This window comes from Manacus vitellinus, unplaced genomic scaffold (genome assembly GCF_001715985.3).
Source record: "Manacus vitellinus isolate BGI_N305 unplaced genomic scaffold, ASM171598v3 scaffold_14_pilon, whole genome shotgun sequence".
NCBI classification, from domain to species: Eukaryota; Metazoa; Chordata; class Aves; order Passeriformes; family Pipridae; genus Manacus; species Manacus vitellinus.
The window spans coordinates 11,517,896-11,538,715 of NW_021939063.1; the positions used below are offsets into that span (position 1 = coordinate 11,517,896).

Genomic DNA, 20,820 nt, shown 5'->3' on the forward strand with positions numbered 1-20,820 from the left:
TTATTTGAGCTCCTTGGTGGTAGTGATGCTTATTTAACGTTTGCAGAGAACACAGGCACATGCAGGAGTCCGGGTGCTCTGGGAGTCTTTCTGCTTTGGGGATCCACAGATAGAGAGCAGAGGACAGACTTGTGCATGCAGAACTTATTGGCTAAATAGGAAGAAATCCCTTTGTTCCCTGCAGTGAAGTTAAGATGGGACAACTGAAATGGGACCCATCAGAGCACGTGACAGGGCAGAGAGGCATGGAAGCAGAATAATTTTGACTAAGAACTCCCTGGCATGGGCTTCACCTTAGGTGACACTGTCAACAGTAGGGGTGGTCGGCTGGGGAAGGCAGTGTATGAGTGGCTCCTACAGGGATGAGGGTATCCTGATCCATGGTCCTCAACTGTACTTGATGACATGGATTGCAAAGAGCAAGTTGGGCTTGAAATATGCCTGTGACAACTTTGTGTTTCCCAGAGTTGATATTCCAGCATAAGGAATTAAGTGGAGATTTGAGGAGAGACAACAATACGTACATTCCCTTCTAGCCCTGCTCACCAGCTGCACTGAGGGGTGCTGAGCGTGTGTTTACGTAGAAGAATCGTGTGTGTTTTGCAGTAAAAGCCGCATGGCAATACTGATTTTCTTGGAGTGTCTCTTATCTAAACGGGAGAGAATGTTTATAGAGGAATTTAGGCATCTCTGCTCTCTTTTTTTTTTTTTGCTTCTTCCAGTCTCTTCCAAGCCAGGGACCTGTGTGAAAGTGCTGACGATTGAGCCCACAGGTAACTGCCGGCTGCAGGAAGATCTGGCTCTTCTGGCAGACTGCGCCCTGCCAGCCGAACTGCGGGTAGGGAGCACTTCTACTCCTTCTGCTCTCCGTGGGGCTGGGATATCTGGGCACACGTGTTCGGTTGTGTTTTGCCATTTAGAGTTTAGTGCTTGCCTGTTTTCTTGTGCTCCAAGTGCTGAAAGGCTTTTATTGCTGGGAATGCTGTAAAATGGTTTAATGGGGCTGTCAGTGCTGGTCCTTCCCCTTGGATTTTCCCCCCGGCAGGGATCTTGTAAATAAAACCCTTTTCATGTGGTTGGTGGGATTTCCCCAGTGACTGCAATGGGACAAGAGTTGACCCTCAGCTCTTCTCTGTGCCATCTTTCTCGAGAATTAGAAGTGTTTTAGCAGCAGGCATTGGTACCCAAAGGAACATGCAGGTGGAAGGTGGCTTGCTGGGGACTGACACCATGCAGTGGAGAGGTGCTTTCAAACTCTCAAAGTATTTCCAGCAGAAATGTGAGTCCCTCTGAAGAGAATTTAACTTGACTGGCAATAGATCTGCTTTTCCGAACTATGTCTTGACCCTTAGAAATAGCCCCCCAGGTTGATGATGACTGTGTTAAAATACCATCAGTTTTATTAATTAGGATCACATATATGGATCTTCTCTCCCAGTTGTGGAAGAATGAGGATAAGTATTAATGGTCTTTATTCTCCCTGCATCTGGTGTTTTCTGTAACATCGTCAGATTCATTTTACTCTTATATATGCCCTTTTTTCCCCTCATTTTCATACCAACCACTATATTTAATAATGTGGACTCATTTTAGGTGGCTGCTGTGCCAGAGTTCGTATGACTGAGTGATATAGCACAGCTTATTACCTTTCTTCTTTCTGTCCCCTGCTAAACAGACTTGCCTGGTGCAAGACAGCACATGTGTGTGTCAGTACGTGGATAAAGTTTCTTACCTTAATAGACCAATATGTTTTGTACTGGCTTTTTTCAGACATATTTCTTTATAGAGGGAGTTTTTCCCCATCAGGTTTACAACTACCAGTACAGAAATCTTTCCTACATAGCCTGCCTACTCCAAATAACCGCGCATTTGTTTGTGACTTCCAATATGCTTTTCTGTATGCTTGCAGGTTTTAAAGGGAGGTGATACTATAAGTAAGCCTCAGACTACCTCCCCAGGAATTAAAAAAAAAACATAAAGGACCCCAAACAGTGAGATTTACATAAATTTTTAAGTCACTTCACAAATAAAAAGAATACATCCTGTTTGATTGCTTCTTTCCAGACCTTAATGGCTGTTCTAGAGGGTTAGAAACATTTTCCTTTTTAATTCTTTCATGTAGAATAGGAGCTGGAAGGAAAATAGGAAACTTGCAATAATGTAATCATCTGACAGCATGTGAATTGTGAGCTGTGGTTTGCTTGCTGTGTTCATGGATCAGAATGAAAGCAAGCATTAGAGTTGTTATGGCTGTAGAAGTAAAGAGGGCACGGGCAGACATCTGCTCACTAGAGAATTTGTGTGCCATACACAAAGGTAGATGCTTTGTTTAACTCTGATAAATTCTATAAAATTCTAATTTTTCTCTCTTTTTTTGTGGTACTTATTTTGTAACTCTTCATCCTAATGCCATTTATATCTCATCCTAATGTTTCCAAATTGTTAAATTCTGTGAATTAGGCATGCTTTTTCTGGGACAGAGGCATTGCACATCCTCATTCTTCCAGGGTTTGTTGCTATACAAGGAATAGTATACAAACTATGTAACTTAAAATGTCAGGGATAACTAAATAGTCACGTACAAACATTCATGTTCTCAAGAGAAACATCCATTATTTTTTTCCAGCCTATGCTGAACAAAATAGGTATTTGGCTTCTGGATAAAAGCCAGAATTTCCAGAATTTGGCAAGAAACATTTGTAGCTGCTGCATGTCATGTAATGCCATATTATATGAAATAGGGATTTGTACAGCTTTCTGTTTCAATATAAACAAATAATTTGCATGTAATGTCTTTGATACTTGAATGATGCAGGAAACTGTGCATCCCAGTTTCATAGTTCAGTAGTGTAAAACAATAATGAAAACTTGATATCCAAATACAGTTCATTATTATTTTCTAGGGTGAGAACTGTCTATTCTTTGAAATCTTAAACACGTTTATAATTCTGGTAACTTGTTTCTCTTTCCTGTTTATGCTTGGAAGCCTTTTTTGTGTTTTTCAGTTTTTGCTTCTGCAAGTGTGTTTGTTGTCTCTGTTTTGTTTTTGCAAGTGTGGTTGTGGTCTCTGTTTTGTTTTAAAGTAGTAATGGCCAGGGTTTTTCTGACCACAACAGCTGCTTCCTCAGTTTGTTGCAATAAAGTTTAGTAGTGACAGATTTAAGTCAAATATCATCAAAAGCCAGGCAGCTGTCAAAAACCATGTGGCTTCCCACTGTCTGCCTGCCTGACTCTTCATCTCATGTCTGCCAGGTGACCTCTGAGTTAGAAACTCTAGGGCTTCCAGTATATGAGACTGTAGGCACATGGTTTTCTTGTGATTGTTTTTCGATTACCTTTTAACTGAGATCTTACGTTCCAAACCAAGATGAAATCAGACCTAAAAGGATCAGAGCTTGCCACGAAATAAATACTGTTCTTTATTTATATTGTCAGTTGGTGTGGCTGCCAAAAAGTGACCATTTTTCACTTTTGGGGTAAAACTAAGTCTTGCAATGTGTAGGAAGAACAGATTGAAACAAGTAGATGGGTTCCATTATGTCTGACTCTGCACCTGTGTACTGGGGTTGTCCATGGCATTTACTCCTGTGCTTTGCTTCGCCCATTTGGCAGAGGCAGATTAACTGACCTATTTACAACATGCTTCCAGTTTAGTTTTTTTTTGTATCCAATCCACTTGCATCTGGTTATGAGCTGCTAATCTTCTCTTGGATCACTAACCCCTGTATTTTGTGTTGTAATTTATTTACAATTTTCTTGCTGAGATAATCTGGCCAAGGTACAAATTGCTGCCACTGATTTGTTTTGTATGTTTTTGCCTTCAGCAACATTTCTATTTAAGCTCTAATAGGAAATCTGTAGCAGTGAAGACTTGATCCTCCACATGTGATGACTGCAAGATGCTGTGAATATTCAAGCAGTCTTATGCTGTAGAGTGTTGAGAATTTTTCTGTATGGTGATTGAGTTATGTGGAATGTGTTTGGACTTCATAGGTTAGACTGTGTTGTGCTTCCTGGGCAGCATACTTGACTTTGGCAGCTGTGCTTTGCCTGGACAGAGGCATGTGAAGAAGGTTGTATGAATAGAGGTAGTGGGAGGAATAAGCCAATTTTCTGCAGGAAGATCCTGAAAGGGAGGTTGAATTTCTCAAGCACAACAAGGGAGGAGAGTAGAAGTAGTAGAGGCTTGAAAGGGGAGTAAAAGGGAAAATTCTGCAAAGCCACTTCATGCAGAATGGGAGAGACAAAGACACGAACCTACTTTTATAGTAGAATTGGACATGACTCTGTAAACCTGAGCACCAGAGTGGGGACCAGGCAAGGCTAGAGGCAGAAAATTTAACCCAGAAGAGTTTGTAATCAGGGAGACAAATAAAACTCCAATGTCCATTCCAGAGGGATAGATTCCTTTTAGATATTTACTTTTGAACAGTGAAAGGAGAGCAAAGAAGGGATGCATGTAGGAGATGAGGAGTTTGTCTCAATTCCTGTGCCACAGAGCAGCATCTTACCAAAGCCTGTTTTATGGGTTTGCTTTACCTGTGATGTGCCTCCAAATTTGTAGCCTTCAACATCATGTCAGAATTTCTAGGAGAGGACATGGAAGCTGTCACACAGGGTGGGGATAGCAGCAAGGCAAACAGAGCAGGCAGTTGGATCATGATGCTGGTGTTTTTAATGCATTGCACAGAGTGAGGCTGCAGGTCCGCAGACCATGGTTGGAACCAAGGACCAAAGCCTTGAAACATGAGACACAGATAACAATAAAATAGCAGCATGGAGAATCTACAGGCGGGACAATCTGATCTCATCTTCAGTGCTGGAGGTGCCCTTTGTGTTACAGCTGTATGAAAAGCAGGTGGTAGATCATGTGGGCAGCATTCCTTGAATTGCTGCATCTCTTCTGGAACAGGAGTTTCCCAGTGGAGCAGGACTCGAAGGAGAGAGGTGCTATGGAGAGCCAGCATTACTGTGACAACCATGTGCACAATTTGAATGTCATTGGGCTTTTCCTTTGATTAGGAATCAGAAGCTGCCAAGTGTTGTTGTGGACAGAGGGTTTGGTAAATGGGTCCAGATTGCCATGTTCACTGGTGGCGTGAGTTTTTGCCAGCTTGGTGCCTTGCCACATCCTGAGAACCTATTTTGTGAGAAACCTCACTGCACGTGAGCTGAGCTTGGCCGAGAGCACCAAGCCAGTCTGTTGTTGCAGGCTGTGTCTCTGTTGCAGGCTGCTCGGGAGGGAGGAGTCACCTGGCTCTTCAGTAAAACTGAAGGTCAGTTGCTTTCAGTCAGGATGGAGGCAGGCATGTTGGAAATGGTGCTTAGGTAATCTGTGATTGTGAGACTGATCATTATGGTCAGCCTGGGGTTTTCCCAGGTGCAAACTTGGGTGTAGTTTTCCTGGATGAGACAGAGCAGGAATAAACTCCTCGGCCCAGATAGCTCAGGGGCGTGTGCTTGGAAAGGAAGAACCAGGGGAAACTTTTGTTTCCAGAGATTGTCTTGGTTACATGACTGTGAATATAAACTTTTTTTTTTTTGTTACAATTTAATTACCCTATATATAGGATAAGGTAAAAGTGAAAATATTTGGAAGTGTCACTTTGAAGTAACATAAGGCCAACAGATTCTTTTTTGTGTTTGTCTGCTGTCATGGTTGGCATGTGGGACTGGGTGGAGGTGTGTTGGTGTTAAAATAATTCACTAGAGTATTAATACTGCAACAACACTGTTTTTGGCTGCAAATCAAAGCAGAAATCTGAAATATGCTTTAGCAGTGTTGGATTATTCAAGTGAGGCAGTAATTGTAGCCAAACCATTTCAAACTGGTGTATACATCGATGTAATCTATATTTTACTACATATACACAGTAAAAAGGCTAGTCCTAAACCATTACATGCCTCCACTTGGTTATCTGCCTTGTTAAATGGCACAGAAACACTTTCCAGAGGATCATGATGTTTCCATGGATAACGGAGGCAGCTGTAACTTGTACCAGGAATACCTCTATCAGGAGTGCAAGTTCTCCAGTTCCTCACATTGAAATATATGTTCAGAGCGTCTCTGGTGCTCTGCACTGTGCTGAAGGAATAGGTGGATGGTGGTTTCCTCCTTGAGTCCAAACTTGGGACTGGGAGCGTGTTTAAAGCATGAATGTTTTAGGCAGGGGTTTCTGGTTTTTCTTCTTAGGTTGGTTTTGGGGAGTTGCCGTTTGACAGCACCGACAACTTTAACAGCTGTCCTGATGTGTGTTTCCGGGTGGAAGATTACAACTTCTTGTGCCATAAGGTATGTGCTTCTGCTCTACTTCCTTCTCCTCCCCTTTTACCAACACTCTGGTCTACCTGTGCCCCCCCTCCTTTTATGCTGGATACACTCTGCAGGAGCAGCATTGCCTCATCAGTTGCAAAACCAAAAGCGCTATTTCAGCTGGAAAACTACATTTAAAGCATTTAACCAAGCAGCAAACCCTGCCTTTCTTGCAGAGATGAGTAGATAAATTTATAGATTTGGCTACAGCGTTCACAGCTGAAAAATCTCCTGCTGCTTGTGAGTTCAGTGTCTGGAGACTGGAATTTTGATCTGCAGGTGAACAGCAGTAAGAATAGATTTTGAGATCCAACCTCCAACTCAAGGTCTTGCCCTATTGTCATGCTATTTTCAAATCTCTTAAGTTTGCGAATTGTGTTTTTGGTTCTGAGAGTAGGCATGTATAGAAATAAGGTATGGAAAAATGCTGGAGATGTAGCTTCAAAATAAAGGGAAAATCAGAGTTACAGGGTCTGAACTTCTGAAATATCTTTCAGCTGTTCCAGTAGCCAGTTGGGAGTGCCCTTTGGTTTGGTGCAGTGAGTTTTGGGTTTTTTCCCCTCTCCAGGCATTTTTCTGTGGTCGCAGTGATTATTTCAAAGCCCTCCTTGAAGACCATTTCAGTGAGAGTGAGGAGCTGCAGACACAGCCCAGCATCCCTGTGGTGACGCTCCACAACATCTCAGAAGACATCTTCATCCGGGTCCTCTACTACATCTACAGTGATGATACAGAGGTGAGACCAGCCATTGGTCCTTTCCTTCTGTGCTGGTTAGTGCTGAGATGTTTTCAGCAGTGTTTTTCTACAACATCTGGAGCAGGGTGTGTGTGTGTGTATTCTTAAATTCCACTGACCTACTCTGCTACCTCGCTTTTGTCTCAGGAACCAACATACTGGGACATACTGTTAGCCAAGCAGGGTTTTAGTTCATATGCATGATGCTTATGAGCAAATCCCTATTCTTTTATCACATAATAAAAATCTGGAAATTAGGTTGCACGTTGTTCATTGACATGATAAAAGCAGGACGTTGCAGCTTTCCCTCTTTGGCTCTGTGGCAGGATAAGGGGAGCAGCTGCCAGTAGATGGCAGATTGAACACATTTGGAGATGTGGAAGGGCTGAGAGATTTTGCTTATTTACTCTTGGCATCATAGCCTACTTTTCCATTTGTAGCAAGTCATTATTTCCAGAGTTATTTATTGCTGGTGTAGGCAGAGGTTCCTCTGGGAGACCAACGCCTTGCTGTGCTCACTATTGAAGGCAGTAACAAAATGACCCTAACCCACCTAGTTTTCAGCCTAATGGAAGGTGCAGCAAATAGCAGCATTTAATTAGTTTCCTGCTTTGGTTTTGTGGCAAGTGCTGTCAGCAAGATCTTGCTACAAGATCTGAGAACACATTCTGGCATTAGGGCAACGATCAGAGACGCTGCTGCACCTGCCAGTGTCACTTCTCCCAAGCAGTGTTTGTGCTCTGGGGTAGGTGCCACAGGCAGGGAGTGCGCACAGCTGTGACCTTGTTTCTGCTGAGCTGTTCACCTCCAGGCAGTGGTAGGGAGAGATGTTTGGCAGGCAGCAAGGGCAGGATTGCCATTTGTATGCCAGAGAGCAGATCCTTCACTTGTCTGCACTCTTCCCTCAGCCACGTGGGGGAAAGAAGGGGCAGGCAGAGGGGGAAAGAAGCTGCTTGGGGTTGTGAACTTGTGACTGCACTGCAGCGTGACCCTGTTCCCTTGCACCTCTCCAGTCTGCTTGCCCTCCTCGTGATGACTCACAGGAAGGATGTTTCCAAACAGCTATTCCTTTCTGAGGGGTGCCTCAGCTGTCCTGTCTGGGCTGGAAGCAGGAGGACAGACCAACAACGAGTAGGAGTTGAAAGGATCTTGCTCATGTGGTTTCTGTGCAGAATGAAACCTTGGGTTTCAAACTGAGCAGCCAAGCTATGAGCCTCTGAGACAGTTCACCCCTCATGAGAAACTGCCAGGAAAAATAGTCAGGAAAATAGGAATATAGCTCAAGTTCCACACTTACATATGGAGTGTTCTCCCTGCCCTGCAATTCTCAAACCAAGTATCAGCATTCTCAATTGTATGTTTCTTTTTCCAAATGATTTATGGTGTCTCTCTGCCATGTAGTAGTGACAGTGTTTGCAGTTGTGGGGAAGAGTGTGTGCAGAGGACATAAAGGGCTCCAGGCACAAAGAGAAATTGCTGATCAGAATACTTGTGGGGGCTCAAGGGCAGCTTTTGCAGGAACGTTTGCCAGGTTTGTCCTTGATCAAGCAGTTGGAGGCTACAGCCATCAATACTGCTGACTCAAATGCCTCCAACTCCTGAGGTTCCTGGAGCTTATGAAGGGACAAAGCAGCACTTGATTAATAACCCCAAGAGCTTTGTTACCCCACTGTGCATACAGGCCTCGTGGTGTGCCTCTTGTACATCTTGCATTCTTCTGCACAGCTGCTGCAGGGTGTTACACAGCTGAGGTACTTGCTGTGAGCTCTCTCCAAACACGGGTGCAAACAGCTGTGGGGGAAGAAATAATCTGCTGTTTGTGGTTGTCAGAGTGAGCAACTGAGCAACCACATGTGTAGATGTGGACAGCAGTGTGTTTGCTGCTGGCTGGTTATCACGGCAGTGGCCCACACTGCAGCCAGTTACCATTGCTCAATCCAGACCGGTGTGGTTTGGTCTCTGTGTGCAAGGGACCTCACCTCCTCCACGACCAGGGCATGCTGCATCCTGCAGATCTGCTGTCAAAATGGATGTGGGGAGCTGTGCTCTTTGCAATTCACAGAAGCAGGAACAGAGAGGCTCTAGTTCCAGGTTAGTGACGCAGATGGCTGACTAAAATAGGATTTGCCCGGCCAGGGGGAAGAGTCTGAGTGAAGCTGGAGGTGGTTTCTCCAACATTATCTACAACATTTTTATCCTCAGATCACTTGCAAGTATCCAAGAGGGAAATGGGAGGGTGGTTCTCCAGCTCAAGAACCGGAAAATGTTAAAGGCCATTCACAATAGTTCAAATTTGAGCATCTAATGCATGAATTTAATTCACTTTGAATTCCTGTTAAAGCTTCAGTAGTATTTGATATGCAAAATATGTTCCTTACCTGACTGGGCCTTACTTACAGTTTATTTGGGGTACAATTTTTTGTTCTTGGGTGTACCCCTGTGCCAGGGAGGTTGTGCTGGCTGAGTTAGCAGAGCCAGTATGAGCAAGGAACTTAAGAGAATTTTGCGTGTTTTTCACAAGATGTGAGTCCAGCAGTATAAAATGGGAGGAAAAACGTGGGGATAAGGTTCTCTGTCCTGCCAGTCTGTTCTGTTTGTCTCTTTGAAGTACTTCTGGTAAAAGCTACCTCCTTCCACTGCCACACTGAACATTTCTTAGGAGCCAGCTTTCAGGTGCACTGCAGTGTTTCAGCACTGCCCTGTGCTTAGCTAGAGGGATTATGTGCACCATGAGAAACTTCCTGCTGCACTTTGAACATTTTGAAACCCTCTGTGGTAGGAGTGGGAGACTCAGCCCGGAAGATTTAGCTCCTGTCTCTCCATAGTTAACACTTGTCCAGTAATGGACCAAACAACATTTTAGTTTGCCGGAGACAAGTCATGTGCTTAGAACCGGACAGTAATTCTCCTTTTTTCATTACCAGCTGTCCCCAGAAAACGCCTATGATGTGCTGTGTGTGGCAGACATGTACCTGCTGCCTGGGCTCAAGCGCCTGTGTGGCAGGACCCTGGCCCAGATCCTCGATGAGGACAACATCATCAGCATCTGGAGGATCGCAAAGCTGTTCCAGCTGACCCGGCTGGAGGACCAGTGCACGGAGTACATGGCAAAGATCATTGAGAAGGTACCAAAACACTCCCCGTGGCACTGACCACATGTGCTCATAAATCTAACTGTGCAGTGAGCCATAGAGACAACAGATTTTATGGTTGTACTTTGGTCTGTACTAAATGGTTGCCTGCTCTGGATTAATGTGTTTCCTGAAAATGTGCAGCAGTTAAGTAGCAAAGCACATGGTGAGTTAGAACAGAGGAGGAGTGTGGCAGTACCTGATGTCACCACAGTAAGCCACATGTTGGTGGCTGTCCAGCACATCTCTGTGGACTGTGGGGTGAAAAACCTGCCCCAAAAACTCTGCAAGTACCAGGGGCAGGTGATTTTCACCGAACTATCAGTCATTGTGCCCACAGTGTTGACTGAATACACAAGCTTCAGCCTGGAGAACCCAATGGCGTGTGCAGGGAAGGTCTGTTCAGGAAATGTTTTTCAGTTTTGCTGGAGGTAGTTCTTCCTGGCATAATGCTCTAGAAAGGAGAAATCAATGTGATCTGTAATCTCCAGGATGACAAACCAAATATTAGGGGTTTGCACAGGGGAAATTGGCTATTGAACAGCAAGAAGTAATGAATTTAACACTGAAGTTTTCTTTATGGGGCTCCATTTAAGTGTTATCCTTAGTGATTATAGCTCGAAGTTTCAGGACTCGTGGAGAAAGTTGCCATATGGATGGATAAACTAGAATCTATGGAGTGTTTTTAACCTGAGGCAGATCTTTATAAATGGCTCGTACAGTTTGCATGGGAATGTAACATTTTCACCTACAGCTTAAAAGGTGTGAAATTATTTTTGGCAGGTGAAAACAGTGAAGGAAATGATTCTGGGGCTGTTACTTTGTTCAGTGCATAGTTTGCACCGAGGTTCTGGCTTCTGAAAAAGCTGCTGAACGTCCCAAGTAGTGGCTGGGGTAGGGCTTTACTTGTGTGTTCCCCTTGCATTCCCCATCTCTAGCTTGAGTGGGAGTCTTTGGACCCAGAACTGGCAATGTGCCTTCCTAAGGGTGTTGGCACAGACAGAGCCACCCCAGCTGTTCAGACATCAGCCCTTGCCAGCATCTTGTGGAGATGCACTGATGGCAACAGGGAGAGATTTTGGCAGTGTGGTAGCAGAGCAGAGCTCAGCAACCTGCTGAGTTCAGTGGGCACAGTTCAGTAGCACAGACAGACGGAAGCTGCCTCTCACCCTTCAGCTCACCACATGTTCCTGGGGAACCTGATGGAGAATCATTCATGGGTGACCCAATTCTGTCAGGGTGGGCACAGAGCAGAGCAGCTGCCTTGCTGGTGGTGGTGGGGCTGAGTCATTGTGGGAGGATAGTCATCTATGGCTCCTAGTTCTGAACTGGGCACAAGCACCCACTGGCTTGTCTGCTATGAGACTTTTCCCCAAAGTGTCTGGCAACATCTCCTGGTTCCTGCTGAGGACCTTTCTCAGGGAATATTATGTATATTCATGTGCTCCAATACCAAGGCTAGGGCTGCTTAGTTAGAGTGTGTTACAGTGTGCTGTTGGAGGTGCAGATTGCTTAAAGTTGTGACTGTTTATTGTTGGAGTATTGTTGGAGTATCCCTAGAATGGATGGCAGGATGCATCTCCAAGTGGTGTCTGGAGGAGATGTAGGAAGATTTGGGTCTCCATGTTCCCTTGACATTCCTTTTTTTTCCTCTGGGATCCTTTAACAGTGGCTGAGACCATTATCCCAACCCTTTATATCTCTTTACCTGTCTTCTTGTCTTCCTAATGGTTCTTTTGTCCATCCTGTCCAGCTGGTGGAGTTGGAGGAGTTTGCGGCTGCTGTGAAGGAGAACGCGGAGGCTGTGGAGGAGCGGCAGGAGACTGACTCCATTCCTCTGGTCGATGACATCCGCTTCCACATCACCAGCAATGTGCAGACTTACAGTGCCATTGAGGAAGCCAACCAGAAACTTGAAGCTCTGGAAAACCTCCTGGCCAGTATAGGGCTTGAGTGCTGATGAGTGCAAGCCCTGCTTGTCATATGCAGCCTGCGTAGCCCTCACTGGGTTGGCTCGGAGTGCAAGAACACCCCAGTCTGAATGTTCCTCTTCTCATTCTTTGTCCTCCTTCCCATCCACTTTCAGGCATGATTTCTTTTTAATTTATTTATGTCTGGACATTTGCGTTTCTGGTTTGTGTTTGGTTTTATTTTGGTTTTTGTTTCTCCTTTCAGAAGTATCTCCCAGAGCTCATCCCAAATCGTAGCTGCTCCTTTTTACAACACAGTGCAGACAGGAGACTGTGAGCTGTTGGGGGTGGTGATGGAGCTGTTTTGGGGACTTCTACTGCCTGGGGTTAGGACCCATCCTGCTCTGTTGCCCGACAACACACTTCTGAAACTGGCTCATGCCAGAATATTTGTTGAATTACCACCAGCAGAGGAAGAAAACTGGATTAAACTCTCCAAATAAGTATATGAGAAGGGAGGTCAGCACTGTCACTGTCAGCATTTTAAGACTGGCAGAGGTGGGTAGTGCTTCCCCACCAGGGACACAGGGGTACTTGGCTATGTAGAAGGCACTGTCTTCACCTGCTATTTTAGTTCTTAGATGAAAAAACCCTAACAAAACAAAACAAAGTAATTTCCAAGTCTTCCCTAGCATTTCATTGCTTTGAAATGCTCAGAAAAAAAGCTTTACATTCTGAACAGGCATCTTTGGTAATACAGTAGAGACCAGAGTCCTTCCATTCTTAGAAAGCAGTAGCTTTCAATGCACAAAAGAAGGGAGAGCAGCCCTTTTCTTCCTAACAGAGGAAGGAAACACCTTCTTCTGAGAAACAGCACTTTTCCCTTTCTTTTTGTCATTGTGGTAGAGCAAAGCTGACTTGCTGGTGAGTCAGGGAAGAAAGGACACTGGAAATCTTTTTTAAAAGGAAAAGGGGTCTTTTGGGGCCTCACAGGGCTGCTGTCCTACTCATCAGCCTTCTAGCTTTGCTCAACCTTGAGCTTTGTAGCTTCATTGTTCTCCAGGAAATTCACTGTTTGTACTAACGAATGTTTTTGAATCTGTGTTCTGCAGTAGGTCGTGTTATCTCGTGTTGTCTCCCTGGATTCCTAATGAGGGTAATGATATTCTTTCTCCTTAGCACTAATCAGCAGACAGTACCCCTGCATAAAGCTTGTCTTGCCAAATAGGCTGCCCTCGGAGCTGTCTGTCTCTGGAATGGTGTGTCAGGAGGGTCTCCAAGGCGCAGGCTGGGTGTGCTTTGCCGTGCTGTGCGTTGGGAGGGAGAGGAGGCACTGAGTGAAGCATGTAGGGGATCTGCCATTACCACTGCATATTGTCATTTTGGTCACTTTGTGAGGCAAGATTTTGAAATAATCTGTGTCAGGTGTGCTTTTATTGTGTGATGTGGGAACTGGACATGGATCCCTTGCAGCTTCAGGATGTTGCTTTCTGTAATGGTGGCGGTGTCTCACACAGGAAAGGAAAGCAGCTGCCTGTACCTGGCCTGCATTGAAGCTGTTGGCAAGGCTCTGGGCAGGCTCTGGGCACCACCTGCTCTAGGCAGAGTGGGTTCAGTTGCAGTGAGGAGGGAATGCTGGGCTTTGGCCACTGTGCTTGGGGGAAGCTGGACTTCAGCAAAATCATGTGACAGGATTGAGTTGCACTTAACAGAAACTGGGGACAGAGCTGGGGCGGGGGGAGCAGGGATGAGGTTCATTGACATAACTGAACCCCAGATGCTTGTGCACTTTGTCATCTGGGTTTAACTGCTGTCTCTTGCAGATCAAGTCTCAAGTTCAAGCAGGGTGTGCTTCAATTCTGTTTCAAAATGCTTGTGAGGAAGTGCAAGGAGCTGTTGTGGTTTGTTTTCTGCTGCCATATTAGTGTGAGGGAAGAGATGTGTCCCTGCAGGAGTATGTTGCTGTGTGGAAGCAGGAAGCAGCAGGAGTGTGCTGGTGACATGGAGAGAGCTGTACATTTGCTGTGAGATCTGTGGAATGTACCTACACGTCCATCTCTAAGCTCAGTGTGGCTTTGATAGGACCCCCAAAGAGCCCAGCCCAACTTGTACTGATAAAAGCATCTCCATGAACTTGAGGAGGGGAAGGGCTATTAGGAAAGCTTTACTTTGAAGTCCCATATATTTTGGAAAAGAAGGGTGAAAGCAGAACTGCTTGTTTTCATGCTGTCAGGCTTATGAAAGCCTGATACAGAAACAGCTTAACCCAGCTGGTTCAGTTCCCCTGCGTTTCTCCTCCCTACATGGCTGAAGATGACACTGAACATAAGCAGGATGTTTAGTTTATCACATCCCTTCTACTCCTCCAGCATAAATTCCACATCTGACATCTTAGTAGTCGGCTTTCCACAGCAGTGGCTCTGACATCCCTGCACAAGGCTTGCACGGAGCCACTGGAGAACAGAACGTGGCCTTTGCCTTCTGCTTGTACTGAGCGAGATGCAGAAGCAGGATTACCAAAGAATGTGCTAATGCTTTTCTCTGCAGATGCCTCAGCTGCTAAAGCAAATGGACACTGGCAATGGGCAAAGCAGGAGGGAGGCAGAGGAGTGGCAGCAGTGCTGGGAAGCGTTTTCCATATGGCTGCTCTTGAATAATTCCATTCCTGCATCCTTAAGCGTGGAGCAAGTGAGGCTGCAGTTGTACATGTGGGAGGAAAGGTCAGTGTGGCCTTTTGATCTGCCTCCCCAGTAGTGCAAGTCCACGTGGGCTTCCAAGCAAATGCCTCATCTGTCTGCGTGCACTTAGTGGTCACATCTGTGAGGTCTGTCAGATTGTCCAATTACTTGGGATCCTTTAACCCCCCCATCCCTTTTGGCAAAATAGGGCTATCCAAAAGCATGCATAAGCAGATGGTCAGCATGCAGGCAAGCTCTCTAATTAAGATGAGCCAGGACAAACTTAGATTTGAATTCACTTTATTCTTGCTGCAAATGATTTTATCACAAAATAAAAACCTTCTGATTTTTCTTCTGTTGCCAGCGTCCTTTTTGTGTTTTGTTACCTCTGTCCTTTTTATTTACTTCTAGCCACTTGCTGAAATAAAAAGATTGTAAAATTTATCAGAGCAACATTATATTTAAGGAGAAATGTGTAAGCATGTGTGCAGCAATAAAATAGTCTATTTCACTATATCTGTTGTGGCTGTGGCCTCTTTGTTACCAACTGACAACGTCAGCGTGGCTTTATTTTCAAAAGGACTCTGTGGGCTCCTTTATTTTTTCTTACCCAGGCCAAGGGCTGGCTCTGCACTGCCTGGCTTCCAAGCAGTGAGGAAAGTGTGACTGTGCTCTCCTCTCCTGGTGACCTGTTTGTACAGTCCTGACAGAACGGGTGAGTAAAGCACTGACTTGTTTTTACTGGCTACTTTTTCCCAGGATTATTCCATTTCTTTAGTAGCACTGTGGCACAGGCTGGGTCAGTGTGGTGGGGGTGTGTCAGGGAGGTGATGTTTGCCTTGGAAAGTTGCTCTGGGCAGCCCTGGACAGGTAAGGTGTTCCTCCCTTTCTTCTTGTCATCCTGTGCCCCTGCCATTGCTGACTGGTCATTAAATCCAAGGATGGAGATTTCGCAGCCTTTGTATTTAACTACTCTGACTTGTTCAGTGTGCTCCTGGAGTGTGAAGCATGTGTTTTCTCCAAAATCTTGAGGCTGCTAGAGTGCCTGGGCAGTCCTTTCTCTCTGAGGACACAGGCATTGTTTTCTCTTTTTCTTTCTTGTATACCTGGGTGGCTACAATCATTTTGGTAAAGGCAGTAGCTGAGCTGTCTGTGCAGCCCCTGATGACTTCAGAGCACGACTGGCATTCAGGGAATGAGCATCCATCTTGTCTCTGTTGTTGTGGGTAGGAACATGCAATTTTCATGGGGGGGGGAAGGTACTAATAACATCTGAATGACTAATGCTGTCAAAGGGAGGATTTAGTAAAGTTCAAGGTTTAATCAGGTTTTTGAGACTCAACGACAGTGCACAAAAGGAGCATCATCATTCTGTGAGAGCCTGGAGTAAACGATGAGCCTCTCCAAGAGGCTCGAGCTGTTCATGTTGTACAGTCATGGTCAAACTGGAGATGGCACCTTCCAGCTCACAGTCAGTGTGCGTTGTCAGGCTCATCTGCACAGGGTGACACTGTGTTTTTCTCTCTTGCTGTGGGCAGCCTGGCGAGGCCCATCACAGCCTGGGGAGCTGGATTGCATCTGTGCTCAGCTCCCAGAGATGAATGGACCTGGCTGGCAATGGGAAACCACGGTTTGGCTTGGTTCTCTTCTCGCAGGGCTTGGGGTGTGCTGGCAGAGCAGGTTTTTGTTTTACCTTCTAAGCTGAAACAGATTTGACATAACAAATTGGTTAAGATAATAGAGGCTGCACTAGCACATCATTTATCAGAGTCAGGGCCTGTTTTGAATAAGAGTGTTGTCTCTGCTGGGGTTGCTGCCTGCCTTGAAGAAGTGCTGAGGAAGAAGGGCAAAGAACTCTTTTTCTAGGTTGCAAATGGTTTCGGGAGTTTTCAGGCTAGAAATCGGAGGTGGGTTATTGGAAATAACCAAGGCGAGGGCTGCAGAGAGACAATTAATTAGGGGACAGCAGCCACATTTGGGTGCAACTGTGGACATGCAGATCCTTAAGCCAAAATCAAGCTACAACTTCAAGCTTATGCATGATCAGCATCTGGGGAAGGGGGCCAGTGTGCACATGCCCTTTGCTTTTCGTGGCTGTGGTTAACTTTGTAAGCCTACAACTGCAGGGCAAGGTTTGAAAGGCATTTCAGTAGACTAAAGAAAGCCTTAGAAGAGGATCAGTACCATGCAAATAACTAACTCTGGTCCCAAGGGTCTGGCTGCTCGGTTCCCAAAATAAGCTCTCAGAACTGAATGTGAGAGCTTTCCTCTCCCTCCTCCTGTTACCAGCAGAGCAAGCTCAAGGGGAAAGAGAGCAGGATTGGAAAGTGAGATCTGCTCACTCCTGACGGCAGTGCTTTGCCAGTGGGTCTGTTTGCTCCCTGCTGTTTGCTGGCTGTTGCTTAGGCATTGAGGGTTAGGAAAGGGGTACGAAGGGAGTGCTGTGGTGTGCCCAGATGCATCCCTTCAGGGGCTCCAGGTAGGGTGGGGTTGATACAAAGTAACTTGATGTAGCTTTCCCACGGAGGAAATTGAGCCAGGTCTGTGTTGCACTGGAGTGTCACTAAAACCCCAGTAAGAAAAAATACCTCTCTCCTCTTTATTCTTTTATCTTATCACTTGGTTGTGAGCCAGGGTCATCCCAGTACCATTTGTACAAGGCTGCGACAGAGATGAACTGTGCGAGGCAGGCTGTGCAGAGACCTGCTCTGAAGGGAAGGCAAGTGAGTGTGCTAGTTACTGCTCCTGGAGATAGGCTTTAGGAGATGAAGGCTGATCTTTCATATCAAGGCTAAGATGACATTCTATCTCTCCCTTCTGCTCAGAAAGTTTTATTCTAACATATTCTTGGCACAGCATAGCAGAACCACCAATATTTCTGTAAGTTTTATTAAGCTTGCTTCCATAACGGGAGCCAGCAATCTGCTCTCCAGAACTCCTTCCACCCCCCTTCTCCCTGGATCTGAAACTGAAAATTATCCAGGAGTTTCACAAAAGAAGTTGGTTGGTGGCAAGTTCAATCTCCTTCCCTTTTCCAAAGGCTCTCTTTGAGAAGCTGACAATGCTTCAGGCAAGTTGTTTTCTGCTGTGTTGCTTCTCTGGTCTGAGTGCCAGTCGGGCACAGCATCTTCAAAGCTGTTCAAGTTGCTGGCTCTGGCCACACTGCTCCTGGGGTGACTACTCCTGCCCTACCTGGAGACAGGGGAGATGGTATTTCTTGTTTCCTGATTTTATGTGACCTTTTCCAGTCAGGCTGCAGTTAAACAACAGCCCTCCAGGTCTGAAAGCACGCAGGGGGCAAGCATTTCTCTTGCTCTGCCAGGCACAGCGCTCTCAGTGCTGGCTATGGTAACAGGACACATCAGGCTCCCGTGCAAAGTCCAGCATTTACTAGGAACCCAGGACTTGCCAGTCAGACCAGTGCCCCTGGGCTGGGTTTTGGCACAGAGCAGCTGTAGCATGGGATGTACTTATGCTTGGCATGGGAAGAGAGGACTTGGTGTTAAAAGTGCACGGGGTGAGTCCTGGAAGCTTTTGATGTGGCAAAGAACAAGGGCTGTCCTGTGCTGTGGGCAGGCAGCTCACTGTTGTCATTGCATTAACTAACACAGGGAAGGTACCACTTGTCCTTTGCCCCTGAGCTGCCACTCCTTCCCCTCTGCCATTCCTGTCTCTGCATGTTTTCTTAGGAGACAACTGTTTTCCACACTTGACATCTTGCCCTCCCCTCGGCTCCCCCCCCAGGCCAAGCAGCTTTCCTTGCCAAGTTTCCCTTGAATAGACAAACAGCACATATCATGCGATCTATCCAAACTCTTAATTGATCTCTCAGGAATTGTTTTTTATCTGAATTCCTGGAATGTTTCCATATGCTGAAGAGTTTCCTCCGGAGGGAAGGGAAATTTATCCTGTGCCACTCCCTCCGGAGGAGTAGTGACCACTGGAAGGCTGGTTGTTTGGCTCGTGCCTGTTGGGAGATGTGGGCTCTGCAGTGTTTGCTCGCAGTTGTGACTGTGTTGTTTAAAAAAACAGCTGCTTGGAGAACAGCAGGAAGGTGAGCAGTTGCTCCACATCAGCAGCTTCCCCGTTGGATGGAGAAAGAGAGCATCCCAGATGGATAAGCTGGGAGAGCACTACCCTGTTTTTGTGTGCAAAGGAGACTTGTGCTCATACGTGGAGAGAAGAGCAAATGACTGATCAAAAAAAAGCCCCACTTCTGAGAACCTGGAGTGAGCAGGAGTGGTGTCTGCAGGCAGTCAGGCTGCTGGCACAGTGTGCCAGAGCAGTGGTCTCTGGTGGTGCAGTGGCACCTGCACAACCCCATCAGCTCCATCTCCCTTTTCCGAAGCTGGGCAGGGACAGTGGCAGCTGGAGAGATGTGAGTCCCTGCTCACCCCCACCATCAGCTCTGGAGTGGATCACAGCCCCGCTTCTTCCTCCTCTGGTGCTTAACTATTTGCAAATGCAACTGAAGCACTGTAGGTTACATGCTGAGCAGATCTTCTAATTAAAATTCCTCACTACTCACTGGAGCTGCAGCAGTTGGTTATTCTCAGTGCCTGAGCCTGGCCAGGGTGATGGGCTGTGCGGTCCCAGAGGTCTGACAGGGGCAGGGTCCCTGCTGCAATGTGACTGAGTGTGACACCTCTTGTGCCATGCCCTGATGGTGAAGCAGGCTATCTGTTCCAGGGTGAGTGCAAAGGACTTTTAAGGAGCTCTCCCCTCTACTGTGGCACTGCTTTGGCTCCTGCTTTACCATCCATCAGCTGATCCCCACCTTGCACCAACCCCCAGAGCCAGCCTTGGATAACACAAGACCGAGCACAGGCCAGGGGAAGAGAAAAAGGCAAAAGCTTCAGGGTTCCTGCAGACTTACAGGATCAGACTGGAAGCACAGGCTAAAAACAGAAAAGCCACCAATGGCTGTGACAGCTCGCTGGGCACCAGACGGTGACAGCAGGAGAAATGCATTGCCAAAACAGCTCCTCTGTGCTGGTGCTGCTCCCAGACTCACGAAGGACTGTCGCCTCTTTCCTGTGCTTGGTCCCTATCCCAGCACCATGGTGTGCACCCTCCAGTGACCCTCGAAGCTATAATGGGCTTAATAAACCACCAAAATACCAGGAGAAAGAGCTGTGGACTTGCCAGTATTAAAGCAAATCTTGTTACTAATGATGTTCCTTACTAGCATGGTGTGCCCACTGGCTCGGCAAAAAGTCCCAGCTCTGCTGTCTGTGTTGATGTGCATCAAATTCCTCAGCCAGAGCTTCTGACCCAGTGAGCTGGGGCGTAATCAGACACACAGTCTGCACAGGGCCACACAAAGAGAAAATTGTTCTCTTGATTTGGTCATTCGAGGCACAAGGAGGATGAAATGACTTGCTGAAGGTTGCAGTTTAGGTCTGGTGCCACTAATGACTCTGGCCAGGGGGCTGACACATGGATGCACTGTCTTGTCTGTCCCCTGCTGCAGCAGTCATCACCCGTTCGGGAGGGCAAGTGGCTGGGGAGCCCTTACAAACCAGTGGTTTGTCCTGAAGTCTGTGCAGGGAGGAGAGCAGGAGGGGACCCTGTGACTGCTCTGTGCTCCAGCCCCACTCTCTGGGCAGGGGGGACATTTCTGCAGCCCTGGGTCTGGATGGACCAGGGACTCTTGGAGCACCTGGGCACTGCCTGGGAGCCGAGAGCACCAAGCCCTGCTCCCCAGCCCTGTCTGCAGTCACAGCTGGGGGCAAGAGGTAGAATTTAAACAGGAGCTGCTCCTGGCCACGGTACAGATGCTTCCTGTTGGAATTGGTTTTAGTTCAGGACCATCATCATATTTTAATGGGCTTGTAAAAGCATGAGAACCAGGTCTTGAAGCAGGCTAGTTTGCCTGTTACTGCATATCCTCCACCCGCTCCACACTGTTGTTTCGTCTGGGTTGTGGGAAGCACTTGGGAATAATCGTGGAGTTTTTTTCCCTATTTCTTTTTTCAAGTTAGTACCTCAGCTAAAAAAAAAAAAATAAAGGAAGAAGTGAAAGCTTTGACTCTGAGAAATGTGGAGCTGC

At 46.4% G+C, this 20,820-nt stretch overlaps 1 protein-coding gene across 1 annotated transcript in view; it reads left to right on the forward strand.

Moving 5' to 3' along the window:
- ABTB1 (ankyrin repeat and BTB domain containing 1) overlaps positions 1–15,284 on the forward strand; it is a 28,074-nt gene extending 12,790 nt beyond the window's left edge. The window contains exons 8-12 of the mRNA XM_018068669.2: positions 723–838; positions 6,194–6,292; positions 6,882–7,049; positions 9,974–10,174; positions 11,934–15,284. Coding sequence (XP_017924158.2) covers positions 723–838; positions 6,194–6,292; positions 6,882–7,049; positions 9,974–10,174; positions 11,934–12,140 — 791 coding nt within the window. The 3' untranslated portion in view covers positions 12,141–15,284. The remainder of the gene's footprint in view (positions 1–722; positions 839–6,193; positions 6,293–6,881; positions 7,050–9,973; positions 10,175–11,933) is intronic.
- The last annotated feature ends 5,536 nt before the right edge of the window (positions 15,285–20,820 follow it).